We start from the raw sequence: 16827 nt of genomic DNA on the forward strand, positions 1-16827 counted from the left end.
TTTACAACAGCGACCTGGCCAAGATAAAGCAAATCAGTGCAACACAAACAACACAGAGTTACACATGGAATAAACAAACATACAGTCAATAATAAAATAGAAAAATCTATATACAGCATGTGCAAATGAGGTAGGATAAGGGAGGTAAGGCCATAAATAGGCCATAGTGGCGAAATAATTACAACATAGCAATTAAACTGGAGTGATAGACGTGCAGAAGATGAGCGTGCAAGTAGAGATACTGGGGTGCAAAGGAGCAAAATAAATAACAGTATGGGGATGAGGTAGTTTGATGAGCTATGTACAGGTGCAGTGATCTGTGAGCTGCTCTGACAGCTGGTGCTTAAAGTTAGTGAGGGAGATATGAGTCTCCAGCATCAGTTATTTTTGCAGTTCGTTCCAGTCATTGGCAGCAGAGAACTGGAAGGAAAGGCAGACAAACGAGGAATTGGCTTTGGGGTTGACCAGTGAAATATACCTGCTGGAGCGCGTGCTATGGGTGGATGCTGCTATGGTGACCAGTGAGCTGAGATGAGGCAGGGCTTTACCTAGCAAAGACTTAGATGACCTGGAGCCAGTGGGTTTGATGACGAATATGAAGCGAGGGCCAGCCAACGAGAACATACAGGTCGCAGTGGTGGTTGTATATGGGGCTTTGGTGACAAAACGGATGGCACTGTGATAGACTGCATCCAATTTGCTGAGTAGAGGGTTGGAGGCTATTTTGTAAATGACATCGCCGAAGTCAAGAATCGGTAGGATAGTCAGTTTTACGAGGGTATGTTTGGCAGCATGAGTGAAGGATGCTTTGTTGCGAAATAGTTTTGGATTGGAGATACGTGAGTCTGGAAGGAGGGTTAATGTGAGACTGGAGAGTTTACAGTCTAACCAGACACCTAGGTATTTGTAGTTGTCCACATATTCTAAGTCAGAACCGTCCAGAGTAGTGATGCTGGACGGGCAGGCAGGTGTGGGCAGCGATTGGTTGAAGAGCATGCATTTAGTTTTACTTGTATTTAACTTCTTGGGGCTATGTGGGACGCTAGCGTGCCACCCGTGGTGCACCCTATCAACAGCAGGTGCATTTCAAGAGTGGCAAATTTGAAACCAAATAAATGTCAAAATTCAAATTTTTCAAACATACAACTATCTTACACCCTTTGAAAGATAAACATCTCCTTAATCTAACCACGTTGTCCAATTTCAAAAAGGTTTTACGGCGAAAGCATAAAGTTAGATTATGTTAGGAGAGTACATTGACAATAGCTGTGTGTAATGTTTTGTCAATTCAAAGACAGGGTCACCAAAACCATAAAACCAGCTAAAATGATGCACTAACCTTTTACAATCTCCATCAGATGACACTCCTAGGACATTATGTTAGACAATGCATGCATTTTTAGTTCTATCAAGTTCATATTTATATCCAAAAACAGCGTTTTACTATGGCATTGATGTTGAGGAAATCGTTTCCCTCCAATAACCGGCAGTCAAGTCAGCACCACAAATTAAATAATTAAAATTAGAAAACATTGGTAAAATATTATTGTCATTTAAAGAATTATAGATTTACATCTCTTGAACGCAATCAACTTGCCAGATTTAAAAATAACCTTACTGGGAAATCACACTTTGCAATAATCTGAGCACTGCGCCCAGAAAAATATGCTTTGCTATACAGACAAACGGCCATGTTGGAGAGATCTAAAATCGAAAATACTATGTAAATAATCCATTACCTTTGATTCTCTTCATCAGATGTCACTTCCCGGGATCCCAGGTCCATAACGAATGTAGTTTTGTTCAAAAAAGCTCATCATTTATATCCAAAAAGATCCGTGTTGTTAGCACATGATCTAAGCCAGCCGGACTTCTCGTCATGAACGAGGGGAAAAAAATATATTTACGTTCGTTCAAACATGTCAAACGTTGTATAGCATAAATCATTAGTGCCTTTTTTAACCAGAACATGAATAATATTCAAGGTGGACGAATGCATTCTCTTTTATAACGTATTGGAACGAGGGTACCCAACATGAACTCGCGCGCCAGAGTCTAATCGGCCATCACCGTTCCATGGCTCTTGTTCGGTCAGATCTCACAGTAAAAGACTCAAAACACTTTGTAAAGGCTGGTGACATCTAGTGGAAGCAATAGGAAGTGCCAAAACATTAATCAACCCCTGTGTGTTTCAATGGCATAGGCTTAAAGGTAATTCAACACATCAGGTATCCACTTCCTGTCAGAAAATGTCTCAGGGTTTTGCCTGCCAAATGAGTTCTGTTATACTCACAGACACCATTCAAACAGTTTTAGAAACTTTAGGGTGTTTTCTATCCATATATAATAAGTATATGCATATTCTAGTTACTGGGTAGGATTAGTAACCAGATTAAATCGGGTACGTTTTTTTATCCAGCCGTGAAAATACTGCCCCCTAGCCCCAACAGGTTAAGAGCAGTTGCAGGCCACGGAAGGAGAGTTGTATGGCATTGAAGCTCGTCTGGAGGTTAGTTAACACAGTGTCCAAAGAAGGGCCAGAAGTATACAGAATGGTGTCGTCTGCGTAGAGGTGGATCACAGAGTCACCAGCAGCAAGAGCAACATCATTGATGTATACAGAGAAAAGAGTCGGCCCGAGAATTGAACCCTGTGGTACCCCCATAGAGAGTGCCAGAGGTCCGGACAACAGGCCCTCCGATTTGACACACTGAACTCTGTCTGAGAAGTAGTTGGTGAACCAGGCGAGGCAGTCATTTGAGAAACCAAGGCTGTTGAGTCTGCCGATAACAATGTGGTGATTGACAGAGTCGAAAGCCCTGGCCAGATCGATGAATACAGCTGCACAGTATAGTCTCTTATCGATGGCAGTTATGATATCGTTTAGGACCTTGAGCGTGGCTGAGGTACGCCCATGACCAGCTCGGGAATCCAGATTGCATAGCAGAGAAGGTACGGTGGGATTCGAAATGGTTGGTGATCTGTGTGTTAACTTGGCTTTCGAAGACCTTAGAAAGGCAGGGTAGGATAGATATAGGTCTGTAGCAGTATGGGTCTAGAGTGTCTCCCGCTTTGAAGAGGGGGATGACAGCGGCAGCTTTCCAATCTTTGGGGATCTCAGACGATAGGAAAGAGAGGTTGAACAGGCTAGTAATAGGGCTTGCAACAATTTCGGCAGATAATTTTAGAAAGAGAGGATCCAGATTGTCTAGCCTGGCTGATTTGTAGGGGTCCAGATTTTGCAGCTCTTTCAGAACATCAGCTATCTGGATTTGAGTGAAGGAGAAATGGTGGAGGCTTGGGCAAGTTGCTGTGGGGGGTTCAGGGCTGTTGACCAGGGTAGGGGTAAACCAGGTGGAAAGCATGGACAGCTGTAGAAAAATGATTATTGAAATTCTCAATTATCGTGGATTTATCAGAGGTGACAGTGTTTCCTTGCCTCAGTGCAGTGGGCAGCTGGGAGGAGGTGCTCTTATTCTCCATGGACTTTACAGTGTCCCAGAACGTTTTGGAGTTTGTGCTACAGGATGCAAATTTCTCTTTGAAAAAGCTAGCCTTTGCTTTCCTAACTGCCTGTGTATACTGGTTCCTAACTTCCCTGAAAAGTTGCATCTCGTGGGGGCTATTCGATGCTAATGCAGTACGCCACAGAATGTTTTTGTGCTGGTCAAGGGCAGTCAGGTCTGGAGTGAACAAAGGGCTATATCTGTTCCTGGTTCAATTATTTTTTTAATGGAGCATGCTTATTTAAGATTGTGAGGAAAGCACTTTTAAAGAATAACCAGGCATCCTCTACTGACGGAATGAGGTCAATATCCTTCCAGGATACCCGGGCCAGGTCGGTTAGAAAGGTCTGCTCGCTGAAGTGTTTTAGGGAGCGTTTGACAGTGATGAGGGGTGGTCGTTTGACCGCAGACCCATTATAGATTATATAGTGCACTACTTTTGACTGGTCTTACCATCAGGTGTCCCTGCTGCAGCCAGTCCACCAGGCTGTCTGCAGTGGCGTCAGGGATCTGGCAGCGTAGGCCCTCCCTCTCCTCGGTGTCCATCAGCTCCAGCACGCCCCGGAGGTCCTCCAGCAGGTGCAGCGCCCGCAGGCTTCCCAAGAAGGGAGAGGTTGGTGACTGGCAGTCAAACAGGCCGTTGGAGTAGTCCATGGACTTGGAGCCTGGGTGGGGGGAGGGGGGCACTCAATTAGATAGTTTCCATAGTTTAAAGATTGAGCATCTTTCTCCATTTACAACTAGCCTCCCCATGAAAGAGGGACAATGGTTCAGTCTTTCATAAGGTCTACTGTAGGTTAATGGTATAAGTTAATCAATTGATTATTTGTGTCCAATATCGATGTTATACCCACATAACAAAGGGAAGGGGAGTTTATTTTAGCCAAAGAAAGAGGAAATTCTGTGCAATCATTCTGCAGGGTATGGTAAATATAATGGGTGCACGCCAGCCATGCATTTCTAATCAATGCACGAAGCACAGGCCAAACACCAGGAAAGTAACTCTTGGATAGACCATTAAATCATGCTCACTGTTACAAGAATTAGCCAACATGACAAGTGAGGAAATCTAGCTACTTAATGCCAAATCGCTTTACACGAGAGACTATAGGAAAACAGCTACAGGAGACTGAGAGATCGAAAGAGAGAAAGAGATAGTGAGAAAGAGAGAAAACTTGAATGAGGACAGTAGAAAGATTTACATGGGAAACGTGGACCTGGACATCATGTGATCGGAAAGTTAACAAAATGTCAGACCTATAATTAACCCAATGCAGAAAAATAGGTCCACGCTGACTCTGGGCATTAACATTAGACTAAATCAATCATACAGCAGTACTGAAATGGGCTTCACATAGATTCACTCTTATCAGCTACTAAATGTATGAAAACAGAACCGAAGAAATGTCCACTTCCTGAAGAAAAACCTCTATGGAATTAGCCCGACAACAGTTCTGGCCAGAAAACATGATAATCATCAAAAAGAGTTAAAGGGAAACTTCACAGCTACACACTATTTGGGGTGTTTTTCCAGTCAACTTTTTTGGGTCGCACAGCGGGAGTTCAACCAATGTTGTCATCGGTTGATTGAGCCTGCTGTCTGATCTAAACATGAATGGAGTAGATATGGCTGTCCTTGTTCAATAGAGCCATTGGACTTGTCTCAATGATGTTCCTATCTGCCAGGATATTGCAGGATGTCTAGGATGACTCATTTTCCCTGGCTTTGTAAATACTACAGCCTGACGGGAGACCTTTTCCTTGTTCAATTGTGTTCCCACCCTCGAAGGCGGGCTTTTCAAAATGGGGGAAATACTAGTTTATCCTGTTTAGGATAGGGGGCAGTATTGACACGGCTGGATAAAAAACGTACCCGATTTAATCTGGTTACCACTCCTATCCAGTAACTAGAATATGCATATACTTATTACATATGGATAGAAAACACCCTACATTTTCTAAAACTGTTTGAATGGTGTCTGTGAGTATAACAGAACTCAAATGGCAGGTCAAAACCTGAGAGATTCCTTTACAGGAAGTGGCCTGTCTGACCATTTCTTGAACTTCTTTTCCATCTCTATCATTTACTAAGGATCTCTGCTCTAACGTGACACTTCCCACGTCGTCCATAGGCGCTCAGAGCCCGGGAAAAAAACAGAATGTCGTCATTCCAGCCCCAGGCTGAAACACATTATCGCCTTTCTCAAGTGGCCGATCAAGGGACTCTGGGCTTAGGCGCGTGACCCGACCGCCCCCGCCTTTGGGATTTTTTCCTCTGTTTGCCGAAAAGGAGATTCCCTGTCGGAATATTATCGCTTTTCTACGAGAAAAATGGCGTAAAAATTGATTTTAAACAGCGGTTGACATGCTTCGAAGTACGGTAATGGAATATTTAGAATTTTATTGTCACGAATTGCGCCATGCGCGCACACTTCTTTACTATTTCGGATAGTGTCTGGAACGCACGAACAAAACGCCGCTATTCGGATATAACGATGGATTATTTTGGACCAAACCAACATTTGTTATTGAAGTAGCAGTCCTGGGTGTGCATTCTGACGAAGACAACAAAAGGTAATCAAACTTTTATAATAGTAAATATGATTATGGTGAGTGCTAAACTTGCCGGGTGTCTAAATAGCGAGCCCGTGATGCCTGGGCTATGTACTTAGAATATTGCAAAATGTGCTTTCACCAAAAAGCTATTTTAAAATCGGACATATCGAGTGCATAGAGGAGGTCTGTATCTATAATTCTTAAAATAATTGTTATGCTTTTTGTGAACGTTTATCGTGAGTAATTTAGTCAAATGTTAGCGAATTCCCCGGAAGTTTGCGGGAGGTATGCTAGTTCTGAACGTCACATGCTAATGTAAAAAGCTGGTTTTTGATATAAATATGAACTTGATTGAACAAAACATGCATGTATTGTATAACATAATGTCCTAGGGTTGTCATCTGATGAAGATCATCAAAGGTGAGTGCTGCATTTAGCTGTCTTCTGGGTTTTGGTGACATTATATGCTGGCTTGAAAAATGGGTGTCTGATTATTTCTGGCTTGGTACTCTGCTGACATAATCTAATGTTTTGCTTTCGTTGTAAAGCCTTTTTGAAATCGGACAGTGTGGTTAGATTAACGAGAGTCTTGTCTTTAAATAGCTGTAAAATAGTCATATGTTTGAGAAATTGAAGTAATAGGATTTTTAAGGTTTTGAAAATCGCGCCACAGGCTGCCAGTGGCTGTTACGTAGGTGGGACGAATTCGTCCCGCCTAGCCCAGAGAGGTTAAACAGGTTCATGGGAACTATGTTACTGTGCACTGTCTATCCGAGATTGCTAAATAATTACAATGGCTGCTTCCTCTTTCTATGTTCTTTTACATAGGAACACACAGCGTTATTTAATTGATCCGGAATATATTGAGAAGTTGAGACAGCGAGAAAAATTATTGCGAGACCAGCAAGCAGCGGCTGCTGCAGCCGCCACCGCTCCTGGGGGAGCCATGGTTAGAAACCGACTGGTGGGCCGTCCAGCCATGTAGACCGACTAGGAATGTCTGTAATGCAACAAATTCAAACCACAGACAGTTCTTACTGGAGACGGTCAATGCAGACCCTATGGATCATGTGTGTGGAAGACCATCTGTTTCGACAAATAGATAGAAGGGTGCTGGAGATGTTTACAACCTCCAAGACCAACTGGACCAGGAGTGCAAATGACAAACAACTAAGTTGTTTTGTAGTTGCTATCTAGCTAGCAATATAAGCCCTCTTTCGACACGAGGCAGCGTTGTTCAGTACAATTTTGTGATCGAGTTGGCCGTGACAGGGCTACCTGGCCTTCTAGGTAGAGTTGCAAAGAAAAAGACATCTCAGACTGGCCAATAAAAAGAAAAGATTAAGATGGGCAAAAGAACAGACACTGGACAGAGAAACTCTGGCTAGAAGGCCAGAGTCTCCTCTTCGTAGTTGACTTTGAGACTGGTGTTTTGCAGGTACTATTTAATGAAGCTGCCAGTTGAGGACTTGGGAGGCATCCGTTTCTCAAACGAGACACTATTGTACTTGTCCTCTTGCTCAGTTGTTCACCGGGCCTCCCACTCCTCTGTCTATTCTGGTTAGAGCCAGTTTGCGCTGTTCTGTGAAGGGAGTCGTACACAGCGTTGCATCTCTGTTCTTTGCTCCGTTCATCTTTACCTCAATCGTGACTTGTCTCCAGTCCCTGCCTCTGAAAAACATGCCCACAGCATGTTGCTGCCACCAACATGCTTCACCGTAGGGATAGTGCTAGGTTTCCTCCAGACATGACGCTTGGCATTCAGAACAAAGAGTTTAATCCTGGTTTCATCAGACAAGAGAATATTTCTCATGGTCTGAGAGTCCTGTCATGTGGCTTTTACTGAGGAGTGGCTTCCGTCTGGTCACTCTACCATAAAAGCCTGATTGGTGGAGTGATGCAGAGAAGGTTTTCTTTTAGGAAGGTTCTCCCATCTCCACAGAGGAACTCTGGAGCTCTGTCAGAATGACCAATCACCTCCCTGACCAAGGTCCTTCTTCCCCAATTGCTCAGTTTGGCCAGGCGGCCAGCACTAGGAAGAGTCTGGGTGGTGCCAAACGTCTTCCATTTAACAATGATGGCCACTGTGTTCTTGGGGAACTTCAATGCTGCAGACATTTTTTGGTACCCTTCCCCAAATCTGTGCCTCGACACAATTCCTTCAAAACTCATGGCTTGGTTTTTGCTCTGACATGCACTGTCAACTGTGGGACCTTATACAGTCTTGAGAATGACACAAATATTAATTTTCACAAAGTCTGCTGCCTCAGTTTGTATATACTCCAGAATGTCATGAAGAGTGATCAGATGAATTGCAATTAATTGCAAAGTCCCTCTTTGCCATGCAAATGAACTGAATCCCCAAAAAACATTTCCACTGCATTTCAGCCCTGCCACAAAAGGACCAGCTGACATGTCAGTGATTCTCTCGTTAACACAGGTGTGAGTGTTGACGAGGACAAAGCTGGAGATCACTCTGTCATGCTGATTGAGTTCAAATAACAGACTGGAAGCTTCAAAAGGAGGGTGGTGCTTGGAATCATTGTTCTTCCTCTGTCAAATATGGTTACCTGCAAGGAAACACATGCCGTCATCATTGCTTTGCACAATAAGGGCTTCATGGGCAAGGATATTGCTGCCAGTAAGATTGCACCTAAATCAACCATTTATCGGATCATCAAGAACTTCAAGGAGAGCGGTTCAATTGTTGTGAAGGCGGCTTCAGGACACCCAAGAAAGTCCAGCAAGCGCCAGGACCGTCTCCTAAAGTTGATTCAGCTGCGGGATCGGGGCACCACCAGTACAGAGCTTGCTCAGGAACGGCAGCAGGCAGGTGAGAGTGCATCTGCACGCACAGTGAGGCGAAGACTTTTGGAGGATGGCCTGGTATCAAAAAGGGCAGCAAAAAAGCCACTTCTCTCCACGAAAAACATCAGGGACAGACTGATATTCTGGAAAAGGTACAGGGATTGGACTGCTGAGGACTGGGGTAAAGTCATTTTTCTCTGATGAATCCCCTTCTGATTGTTTGGGGCATCTGGAAAAAAAGCTTGTCCGGAAAAGACAAGGAGAATGCTACCATCAGTCCTGTGTCATGCCAAAAGTAAAGCATCCTGAGATCATTCATGTGTGGGGTTGCTTCTCAGCCAACGGAGTGGGCTCACTCACAATGTTGCCTAAGAACACAGCCATGAATAAAGAATGGTACCAACACATCCTCCGAGAGCAACTTCTCCCAACCATCCAGGAACAGTTTGGTAACGAACAATGCCTTTTCCAGCATGATGGAGCACCTTGCCATAAGACAAAAGTGTTAACTAAGTGGCTCAGGGAACAAAACATCGATATTTTGGGTTTATGGCCAGGAAACTCCCCAGACCTTAATCCCATTGAGAACTTGTGGTCAATCCTCAAGAGGCGGGTGGGTGGAAAAACAAAAACCCACAAATTCTGACAAACTCCAAGCATTGATTATGCAAAAATGACTGCCATCAGTCAGGATGTGGCCCAGAAGTTAATTGACAGCATGCCAGGGCAGATTGCAGAGGTCTTGGGAAAAAAAGGGTCAACACTGCAAATATTGACTCTTTGCAACAACTTCATGTCATTGTCAATAAAAGCCTTTGACACTTATGAAATGCTTGTAATTATACTTCAGTATTCCATAGTAATATCTGACAAAAATATCTAAAGACACTGAGGCAGCAGACATTGGGAAAATTAATGTGTGTGTCATTCTCAAAACTTTTGGCCATGACTGTATATATATACACAGGTGTGTACCTTTGGAAATCATGTCCAATCAATTGAATTTACCACAGGTGGACTCCAATCAAGTTGTAGAAACATCTCAAGGATGATCAATGGAAACAGGATGCACCTGAGCTTAATTTCAAATCTCATAGCAAAGGGTCTGAATATTTATGTAAATAAGGTATCTTTAATACATGTCTACAAACCTGTTCTCGCTTTGTCATTATGGGGTATTGTGTGTAGATTGAGGATTTTGTATTTATTTACTTCATTTTAGAATAAAGCTGTAACGTAACAATGTGGAAAAAGTCAAGTGGTCTGAATACTTTCTGAATACACTGTACTGAATACACTGTACATACAGTGTGCCAGCAGGAAAATGTGCCAGGGAGAAAAAGTTTGCGCAGGTTCTGTCCGAACAGAACCTGGAGATGCGCAAATGTCTGCATACTTGATCGGGGAAAACATTGGGGAAGTGCTTGGGCTCTCGTTGAAGAGAGAAGTTTGTATGGGTCAGAAAAGCCTCAAACAGAAATTGTCCACAACAGTGAAACGGCTACTTCTATGTAAATGAATGAGGCGGAAAACATCTTAATTCAAACTGTTGTTAAAAATTTTAAATTGTTAGAAAATAAGTTGAAATTGAGAAGTTGAAACATAGCCTATAGATAATTAGCAGGCAACGTGCCTTGGCTTGAGGGCAGTGCGGGTTAACTGTCCTGTGGCGTAACGGTCACATTTTGGAACAGTGAGTGCATTGTGACATCACGTGCTTTAAAAAAACTCAAGCTGGGGCGACCGTTAGCGATATTTGGAACTCATGCGTGAAAAGGTAAATTTTTCAGTCTAAAAATGTTCGTCCTCATGTTGAAATATGTGTTGTAGAGCTATTCTGGTTTGGCCAGATAGGACCAACAAGCCATCAGTGAGCATTAAGACGCATATTTTACTGTAAATTAATTACCGTATTAATCAAGCATCTCAGCGAAGGAGTGCTGATCTAGAGAGGATCAGGTACCCCCCTGCCCATATGAGCTTATTATGACCTAGAAGTAAAAAATTACTCACTCTGTGAATACAGTCCCAAGTCTTACTGACTGATAATGTGGAGCCAGTGAATGTGACGCTGCGAGATCACTCCTTGTTCTTCCTCATGTCAATGCAAAAAAAAGAGACCCTTACCTGCTATTATCCCATCCATCTGCTCCAAAGCTGCTGCCAACATGTCACTGGCATCAGACATCATCTTCAACACTTAGTGGGCACCCTGGGAGAGAAAGAGAAAGGGACAATGAACCATTACGTGTTCCATATGCTTCGGGTTAGGTTCGGCTTGACGAACAAGTGTGATCGCATACCCCCTTAAAAAGACCTTCAATGAACATTCTGAGAAAGGAACTATAGTACTGTTTGTCCATCTTAAGATGCTGTAGCCAGTATGCACCTCCTCAAAATAGTCAGAATTCGTCTAAGAAATTAATATTTTGACAAGGAGATCTTAGTCACACAATTTTACATCTGACTACACAGTACCAGTCAAAAGTTTGGACACGCCTACTCATTCAAGGGTTTTTATTTATTTTTACTATTTTCTACATTGTAGAATAATAGTGAAGACATCGAAACTATGAAATAATATGGAATCATGTAGTAAACCAAAAATTGTTAAACAAATCAAAATATATTTTATATTTGAAATGACCTATCCTTTGCCTTGATTACAGCTTCGCACACTGTTGGCATTCAATCAACCAGCTTCATGAGGTGGTTACCTGAAATGCATTTCAATTAACCTGTTGGGGCTAGGGGGCAGTATTTTCACGGCCGGATAAAAAAAACGTACCCGATTTAAACTGGTTACTACTCTTACCCAGAAACAAGAATATGCATATAATTAGTAGATTTGGATAGAAAACACTATAGTTTCTAAAACTGTTTGAATGGTGTCTGTGAGTATAACAGAACTCATATGGCAGGCCAAAACCTGAGAAGATTCCATGCAGGAAGTGCCCAGTCTGACAATTTGTTGTCCTTCTTGGGCATCTCTATCAAAAATACAGCATCTCTGCTGTAACGTGACATTTTGTAAGGCTTCCATTGGCTCTCAGAAGGCGCCAGAAAGTGGAATGAGAGCTCTGCAGTCTCTGGGCGAGTTTTTGTGAGTGGTCAGGCAGGGAACACTGACACTGGAGCGAGCGTGCACAAGACGACATGTTTTTCTTTCTCTCTTTGAACGAATACAACGTCGCCTGGTTGGAATATTATTGCTATTTTACGAGAAAAATCGCATACAAATTTATTTTAAACAGCGTTTGACATGCTTTGAAGTACGGCAATGGAATATTTTGATTTTTTTTGTCACGAAATGCGCCCGCGCATCACCCTTCGGATACTGACCTCAACGTACGAACAAAACAGAGCTATTTCAATATAACTATGGATTATTTTGAACCAAAACAACATTTGTTGTTGAAGTATAAGTCCTGGGAGTGCATTCTGATGAAGAACAGCAAAGGTAATCCAATTTTTCTTATAGTAAATCTGAGTTTGGTGAGGGCCAAACTTGGTGGGTGTCAAATTAGCTAGCCATGATATCTACTCAGAATATTGCAAAATGTGTTTTCGCCGAAAAGCTATTTTAAAATCTGACACCGCGATTGCATAAAGGAGTTCTGTATCTATAATTCTTAAAATAATTGTTATGTATTTTGTGAATGTTTATCGTGAGTAATTAAGTAAATTCACCGGAAGTTTGCGGTGTGTATGCTAGTTGCTAGTTCTGAACATCACATGCTAATGTAAAGCTGGTTTTTGATAAATATAAACTTGATTGAACAAAACATGCATGTATTGTATAACATAATGTCCTAGGAGTGTCATCTGATGAAGATCATCAAAGGTTAGTGCTGCATTTAGCTGTGTTTTTGGTTTTTGTGACATATATGCTTGCTTGAAAAATGGCTGTGTGGTTATTTCTGACTATGTACTCTAACAATCTAATGTTTTGCTTTCGCTGTAAAGCCTTTTTGAAATCGGACAGTGTGGTTAGATTAACGAGAGTCTTGTCTTTCAAATGGTGTAAAATAGTCCTATGTTTGAGAACTTTGAATTATGACATTTTGTGGTTTTAAATTTGGCGCTCTGATGTGTCACTGGCTGTTGAATAGTGCGGGACGATTTCGTCCCACCTACCCTAGAGAGGTTAACAGGTCTGCCATGCAAAAAGTTAATTTGTAGAATTTCTTTCCTTCTTAAATGCGTGTGACAAGTTAGGGGTGGTATACAAAAGATATTCCCATTTGGTAAAAGATCAAGTCCATATTATGGCAAGAACAGCTCAAATAAACAAAGAAATGACAGTCCATCATTACTTTAAGAGATGAAGGTCAGTCAATCAAGGAACATTTCAAGAACTTTGAAAGTTTCTTCAGGTGCAGTCTCAAAAACCATCAAACACTATGATAAAACTGTCTCTCATGAGGACCGCCACAGGAAAGGAAGATCCAAAGTTACCTCTGCTGCAGAGGATAAGTTCATTAGAGTTACCAGCCTCAGAAATTGCAGCTAAAAATAAATGCTTCAGAGTTCACGTAACACGCACATCAAACAAGTGATCAACAATAACAAGAGGAGACTTGCTTGGGCCAAGAAACACGAGCAATGGACATTAGAACGGTGGAAATCTGTCCTTTAGTCTGATGACTCCAAATGTTAGATTTTTGATTCCAACCGGCGTTTCTTTGTGAGACACAGAGTAGGTGAACGGATCTCTTCACGGTGGGAACCACACATGCGGCATGGAGGAGGTGTGATGGTGTGCTTTGCTGGTGACACTGTCAGATTAATTTTTTAATTCAAGGCACACTTAACCAGCATGGCTACCACAGCATTCTGCAGCGATATGCCAACCCATCTGGTTTGCGCTTAGTGGGACTATCATTTGTTTTTCAACAGGACAATGACCCAACACACCTCCAGGCTGTGTAAGGGCTATCTGACCAAGAAGGAGAGTGATGAATGCTGCATCAGATGACCTGGCCTCCACAATCCCCCGACCTCAACCAAATTGAGATGGTTTGGGATGAGTTGGACCGCAGAGTGAAGGAAAAGTGCCAACAAGTCCTCAGCATACATGGGAAATCCTTCAAGACTGTTGGAAAAGCCTTCCAGGTGATGCTGGTTGAGAGAATGCCAAGAGTGTGCAAAGCGGTCATCAAGGCAAAGGACAAAGGGTAACACTTTTTTGGTCACTACATGATTCCATGTGTTATTTCATAGTTTGGATGTCTTCACTATTATTCTAGAATGTAGAAAATAGGAAAATAAAGAAAAACCCTTGAATGAGTAGGTGTGTCCAAACTTGACTCATACTGTATACAAACGTATGTGGACCCCACTTCAAATTAGTTGATTTGGCTTTTTCAGCCACACCCGTTGCTGATAGGTGTATAAAATCAAGCACACAGCTATGCAATCTCTATAGACAAACATTGGCAGTAGAATGGCCTTACTGAAGGGCTTAGTGACTTTCAACGTGGCACCGTCAAAGGATGCCACCTTTCCAACAAGTCAGTTCGTCAATTTTCTTCCCCGGTCAACTTGAAGTGCTGTTATTGTGAAGTGGAAAAGTCTAGGAGCTACAACAGCTCAGCCGCAAAGTGGTAGGCCACACAAGCTCACAGAACGGGACCGCTAATTGCTTAAGCGCATGCCGCGTAAAAATCTTCTGTCCTCGGTTGCACCACTCACTACAGAGTTCCAAACTGCCTCTAGAAGCAATGTCAGCACAAGAAGTGTTCGTCGGGAGCTTCGTGAAATGGGTTTCCATGGCCGAGCAGCCACACACCAAGATCACCATGCGCAATGCCAAGCGTCGGCTGGAGTGGTGTAAATCTCGCCGCCATTGGATTCTGGAGCAGTGGAAACACCTTCTCTGGAGTGATGAATCATGCTTCACCAGCTGGCAGTCTGACGGACGAATTAGGGTTTGGCGGATGCCAGGAAAACGCTACCTGCCCCAATGCATAGTGCCACTTGTAAAGTTTAGTCGAGAAGGAATAATGGTCTGAGGCTGTTTTTCATGGTTTGGGCCCCTTAGTTCCAGTGAAGGGAACTCTTAAAGCTACAGCATACAATGACATTCTAGACGATTCTGTGCTTCCAACTTAGTGGCAACAGTTTTGGGAAGGCCCTTTCCTGTTTCAGCGTGTCAATGCCCCTGTGCACAGAATGAGGTCCATACAGAAATGGTTTGTTGAGATCGGTGTGGAAGAACTTGACCCCATCTAATACCTTTGGGATGAATTGGTACGCCGACTGCATGCCAGGCCTCATTGCCAAACATCAATGCCCGACCTCAATAATGCTCATGGCTGAATGGACGCAAGTCCCCACAGCAATGTTTCAACATCTAGTGGAAAGCCTTACCAGAAGAGTGGAGGCTGTTATAGCATCAAAGGGGGAACCAACTCCATATTAATGCCTGTGACTTTGGAATGAGATGTGTGACGAGCAGGTGTCCACATACACTACATGACCAACAGTATGTTTGGTGCAGTATTTCTCAAGAAAGAATGTGCATGAAAATGAATCGTCTATTGTTGAATGACAAACAATTAATTGAAGAATCTGTTGACCAATGGCCAACGAAGGGGTGTAGCCGTCGTCTCCGAACTTCGGCTTGCCTCGAGAAAAAACCTTGCCAAAGACCAAAATGTCACAAAATGTCATTATATATGCACAAAATGTTTTGGATGGGAAACATGCGGATGCCTTTAAAATGCATATAAATTAGGGATAGGAGTTTTCCCACTAGGGTTATGTAATACAAGCCACTATTTACTTACGTTGCAGTGAGTGCATAAATGTTTTGTATTTGTGTGATCCCTGTGGGAATGGAACCCATGACCGGGGCATTGCTCTGTCATGCTCTTATCAACTGAGCTGTGGCCTGAAAAAAAACTGCTGGTCATAAGTATAGGCTCGTAGGCCTACTCACACCTACTTACTTTAAAAATGAAATCACTACATCACTAGAGCATTTAAAAGAGAAGTATTTTAAAGCAAAAGATAAAATCATGAAATGAAAACAAACCCGGGGGAGGCTAAGCTAGAGTATAAAAGGGTAGGAAGTGAGTGGAGGAAACCCCCGCATAAAAATGTGACGCTTTCTTATCAACAGTCGGCTCAGTGTTTCACAGGAAAATCTCATTACTGGCTTGCTGACACAAAAGCCATTATATGAGATCGCCAAGAGCCAGAATATGCAAGGACACAGCCAAAACCTAGCCAAGAAATCTAGCTGGACATTTTTTTTTTTTAAATGTTTACCTTTATTTAACCAGGTAGGCTAGTTGAGAACAAGTTCTCATTTTGCAACTGCGACCTGGCCAAGATAAAGCAAAGCAGTTCGACACATACAACACAGAGGTAGACACGGAATAAACAAACATACAATCAATAATACAGTAGAAAAATCTATATACAGCATGTGCAAATGAGGTAGGATAAGAGAAGAAAGGCAATAAATAGGCCATGGTGGCGAAGTAATTACAATATAGCAATTAAACACTGGAATGGTAGGGTGTGCAGAAGATGAATGTGCAAGTAGAGATACTGGGGTGCAAAGGAGCAAGATAAAAAAATAAATACAGTATGGGGATGAGGTAGATTGGATGGGCTATTTACAGATGAGCTATGTACAGGTGCAGTGATCTGTGAGCTGCTCTGACAGCTGGTGCTTAAAGCTAGTGAGGGAGGCAAGAGTCTCCAGCTTCAGAGATTTTTGCAGTTCGTTCCAGTCATTGGCAGCAGAGAACTGGAAGGAAAGGCGGCCAAAGGAGCAATTGGCTTTGGGGGTGACCAGTGAGATATACCTGCTGGAGCGCGTGCTACGGGTGGGTGCTGCTATGGTGACCAGTGAGCTGCGATAAGGCGGGGCTTTACCTAGCAGAGACTTGTAGATGACCTGGAGCCAGTGGGTTTGGCGACGAATATGAAGCAAGGGCCAGCC

General features: G+C 42.8%; 1 protein-coding gene across 4 annotated transcripts in view; it reads right to left on the reverse strand.

The window, feature by feature from the left end:
• LOC106573299 (liprin-beta-1) overlaps positions 1 to 16827 on the reverse strand; it is a 90607-nt gene that overhangs the window by 58340 nt on the left and 15440 nt on the right. For all 4 annotated transcript variants that reach the window (XM_014148234.3, XM_014148233.3, XM_014148232.3 and 1 more), the window contains exons 2-3: positions 10998 to 11082; positions 3960 to 4171 (exon numbers count right to left, since the gene is read on the reverse strand). In XM_014148234.3, coding sequence (XP_014003709.1) covers positions 3960 to 4171; positions 10998 to 11061 — 276 coding nt within the window. In that variant the 5' untranslated portion in view covers positions 11062 to 11082. The remainder of the gene's footprint in view (positions 1 to 3959; positions 4172 to 10997; positions 11083 to 16827) is intronic.

Source organism: Salmo salar, chromosome 16, assembly GCF_965601325.2.
Source record: "Salmo salar chromosome 16, fSalSal1, whole genome shotgun sequence".
In the NCBI taxonomy this organism is placed as follows: Eukaryota; Metazoa; Chordata; class Actinopteri; order Salmoniformes; family Salmonidae; genus Salmo; species Salmo salar.